The following is a 3,893-nucleotide window of genomic DNA, read 5'->3' as shown; positions in this document are numbered from 1 at the left end:
AATATCAAAGACATACTTCCTTGTGTCAATTATTTTAGAGAGTTTCGTTTGATGGGTGTTTAAACTTCAAGTGTGCCATGTTTAAAGTAGTGTTTGTACTAGAATATTCCCTTTTTAGTATGAAATAAAATAACTTGTAACCAAAGAAAATTAAAAATCACAATTTGAAAAAAGAAATTAATGGTCACATTAATTTTCGGCCCAACATTTGCATAATCTTCAACTAGTTGATCTCGAACATTTTACTGTGAGTACATTAATGTGGAGATTTTGTTTTTGTCATTTTTACGTGCTTATGACCTTTGATCACCTTCATTTGACATTTGGGTATATGCACATAAACTTATGGAATTACCAAATTTCAGCTTACAAAGAATATTATTGAAAATATAAATATTGAACAATAGAGGTTGTACGTGGTGATAGCATTTACAGGACATGAATTTTGATCCCTCCGGCCAATATGTGGCTTATTAGTACCAATCTATCAATTTTTCTTCTTCCCTTTCTTCTACGGACATGTTGCTGAAAACCCAGGACCCCCATAATAGAAATAGATTCCAAAGTCTTGACTCTTTTTCGGTATTAGATTTAAACTATAGCACGTTGGTTTTGTTACATATTGTCGCAGTCCTTCGGCGGCCAAGAAGTATCCTGTTTCATGTTTGTATTCAACATGTGTAAAATAACTTGCTTTTCCAAAGCCTTCACTCGCAAAATGTCCACTCCCCATTTGAGTTGATGTGTGATGACCCATTTTCCCTGCGTCGAAAACCTGTCCACCCCAGCTAACTGCAGTTGCACTGGTTCTTAAATCAGTGAAGATATGGCTAGGCAAGTATCCAAGCATTATTTCATTCACTTGTAGCCACCAATTTCCTCTAAACTGAAGCACATAAGTTGGAGAATGCATGTAGTGAGAAATATGTAAAGAGAAATTAATGTCAGGAAATAGACATGTGCATAATATATACCTGGTATACGGCTATCGGTATCGAGAATTGTGTCCCCTTGTAGGTTGATGGAGGCTTTAAGGCAGCACCAAGTCCAATTTTATTGGTTACTTGCACGAAACCAGGACAGTTGAGATTGTAGCACCCAGTTTTTTTGTTTCCATCACTCTTAAAATCACACACGTACACACAGAGATATATATATATATATATATATAGTTTTGATCAGCGATTTAATTTGACTGGAGACGATCGATCTCTTCTTTGACAAACATGCATGATGTGCTAATTTAAGGAAGGAAATTAATAAGCCAACTTACAGTCCAATATAAGAATACCCTCGGTTCATTGTCTCGCGAATTAACCTGGAACACCATGAAATATAATTATTAAACTTAATTAATTCACATTTATGTTTCCAAGAAGGACTATATATATTTGGTTAAACTTAATTAATTACCATCCATCCAGCTTGAATGTAGTTTAGTCGGTCTGGAGGACCTGCTTGAACCCCTACTTGAGCAAAGCTAAGATCCCCATTACCTAATGTCGCAGGTTTCCATACGTTAAGAAATGCACGTGCTCCATAGTACTTGCCACCACTTAGTCCAACTCCAGCGTACTAATTTCAAATTAATATAATTCATATGTAAAAAGGGGAAAAAAGAAATCTAATTCGATCAAAAAACAGTCATTTGATAATATATGATATACCTCATGACCTTTAGCATCTAAATCAACGCGGATATTAAGCTTCTTTTGATTACGTGCAGCTGCGGATATAGCACCGTGTGGATAATATTCATCCTCTCGTGCATGTCTAATAATTGGGATTGTTCCTTCGGGGCAATGCTCATTCTCATGCAAATCTTGAAACAGCTCGGCATCAGAAAATTCTCCATTTGTTACATTTGGAATGGAACGGGAATGGGGTTCCATCTTATTATTAACCACCAACAAATTGCTATAATTAATTAGTCTCTTATTCTTCAATTGCCACAATAAAAAGCCAAACCCAAAATTTCTAAAGCATTTCATATTAATGATCAATTTTGATATCCAAAATGATTCATGCATGCGTTTGAAAGGAAGAGTTTGAACTTTGAAGCTATTGGAGGTAATTAACCTTCTTTTTTCACTAAAGCTTAAACCCTCCCATCTTTCTTTTAGTATGTATAAGCAAGATTCAATCATATATAGGTTTTTGTTTTCCTTTCTTTCTTTTTTTCTTTTTTTTGTGCATCGATATAACATGCACCATCATATGAATGACAGCCCACCCGAAAAGAAGAAAAACTGTAAAAATTATAAAAAAAATTTAACCATGTTATCAATATATTAACGACTGATCGAGATAATAATAAAGCAACTACATAGTCTAAAACATAAACGAAGTTAGGAAAAACAATAAAGAAACCTGTATAGTATGATTCTTGAGCAATGGATGGTCGAAAGCAGGTTGTTGATAGATATCTACACAGTCTATTACATCTCCATTCTTACCCTGCAAAGATTTTACTAGACCATAAATAAGCAAGAAAGCCTGAAAATTTTTCAAAAATATATAGCCACCAAAAAGAAAAAGAAGAGAGAAGGAGATTATCTAAAATCAAAATCAAAATAAAATTAAGAAAGCTGTAATTAATATTCATTATGACCTCAATAGTTTTAACAGTTCCTTTATGCTTAACAAACTCCTTTCCACCAACAAATCTATCACTCATCACATAACATACGGCTAGCAAGAAAAATATGCATCTTAGTTTGGTATTGGCCATTGAAAAACAAAGTCGCAAACGAAGAACAAGATAAGCACAGTGCACATATATATACACTCGATCGGTACATCGTTATAATTAATTGGAAACTGAATATTCTATAAATAGAAAGCTTTTACCAAATTAAGTTAAGGTAAGGCAGTCACAATCCATTCAATCTTAATCCAAAACCACATACATTTAGATGGAAATGAGTATTCTTCGGTTGTGAAAAGGTCAACACTGGTAATTATGAAAGTGATCGAGGAAGTGCTGAAGAACCTCAAAGAAGTTGTCTATGCATGGAGAACCCTAGAAGTTGGCAATTCGGGTTCACGGGTCGGGTTCGGGTCAACCCGACTGACCCGATTATATAAACGTGTCAACCCGAACCCGACCCGATTATTAATCGGGTTGTGACACGTGACCCGAACACAACCCGATTAATAATCGGGTAACCCGAACACGACCCGACAAACCCGACTAAAAACGTGTCACCCGTTTACCCGACACGACATCAATTTCACTGTTTTCACATGTTTCAACCTTCAATTTTTTTTTTAATCGGGTTATAATCGTGTTGGCGGGTCAACCCGGGTAATCGGGTTATAATCGTGTTGGCGGGTAATCGTGTTATCGGGTCAACCCGTGCAATCGGGTCATAATCGGGTTGGCGGGTCAACCCGCGGGTTGACCCGCCAAACACGATTATAATCGGGTCAACCCGATTATGACCCGAACCCGATTATAACAAACCCAAACTCGGTTTTTTCGTGTCGTGTTCGTGTCGGGTTCGCGGGTCGTGTCAAAAATTGCCAACCCTACCCTAGATAGAGTACTAATGGAAAGTCAAAATTTACTTATCACCCTCAATATTTCATTACTTTTGTAACCATATTTTTAAATTTTAAAAAACGTCAATTTAATGTATCAATCTTTCAATTTTTTTTTTTTCAATTTCAATAATCCGTTAAATCCTAACGGATGGGTGTCAAAATTATTAAAATACTCCTCATTAATTTGTTTTAGAAAAAAAAAATGAAAAATTGTAAGGATTTAGATGTTGGTCAAAATTTAACACAATTTGTAAAAATACTTATGCCTGAATATTTGATTTTTTTTTTTAAAAAAATAAAAATATTTTGAAAATTCTGATAAGATCGATTTAATAGAAAACCCTAAC

At 35.0% G+C, this 3,893-nt stretch overlaps 1 protein-coding gene across 1 annotated transcript; it reads right to left on the bottom strand.

The window, feature by feature from the left end:
• Positions 1 to 429: 429 nt before the first annotated feature.
• Positions 430 to 1,892, bottom strand: LOC133877662 (protein neprosin-like). Its single transcript, XM_062316051.1, has 6 exons — positions 1,668 to 1,892; positions 1,414 to 1,575; positions 1,274 to 1,318; positions 975 to 1,121; positions 620 to 886; positions 430 to 525 (listed from the first exon to the last, which is right to left on the bottom strand). The coding sequence occupies exons 1-6, from the start codon at positions 1,890 to 1,892 to the stop codon at positions 430 to 432; spliced, it is 942 nt and encodes a 313-aa protein (XP_062172035.1).
• Between the last annotated feature and the right edge of the window lie 2,001 nt (positions 1,893 to 3,893).

This window comes from Alnus glutinosa, chromosome 9 (assembly GCF_958979055.1).
Source record: "Alnus glutinosa chromosome 9, dhAlnGlut1.1, whole genome shotgun sequence".
Lineage (NCBI taxonomy): Eukaryota > Viridiplantae > Streptophyta > Magnoliopsida > Fagales > Betulaceae > Alnus > Alnus glutinosa.
This window is presented reverse-complemented; position numbering and strand designations above follow the sequence as displayed.

What these genes read in the sequence shown, in the direction of transcription:
- LOC133877662 (XM_062316051.1), bottom strand. Translation starts at nt 1,892, where the DNA reads ATGGAACCCCATTCCCGTTCCATTCCAAATGTAACAAATGGAGAATTT. An exon ending in TACCGATAGCCGTATACCAG is followed by an intron (nt 887 to 974) that starts GTATATATTATG and finishes TATGTGCTTCAG; the next exon opens with TTTAGAGGAAATTGGTGGCT. An exon ending in CCGAAGGACTGCGACAATAT is followed by an intron (nt 526 to 619) that starts GTAACAAAACCA and finishes CTGGGTTTTCAG; the next exon opens with CAACATGTCCGTAGAAGAAA.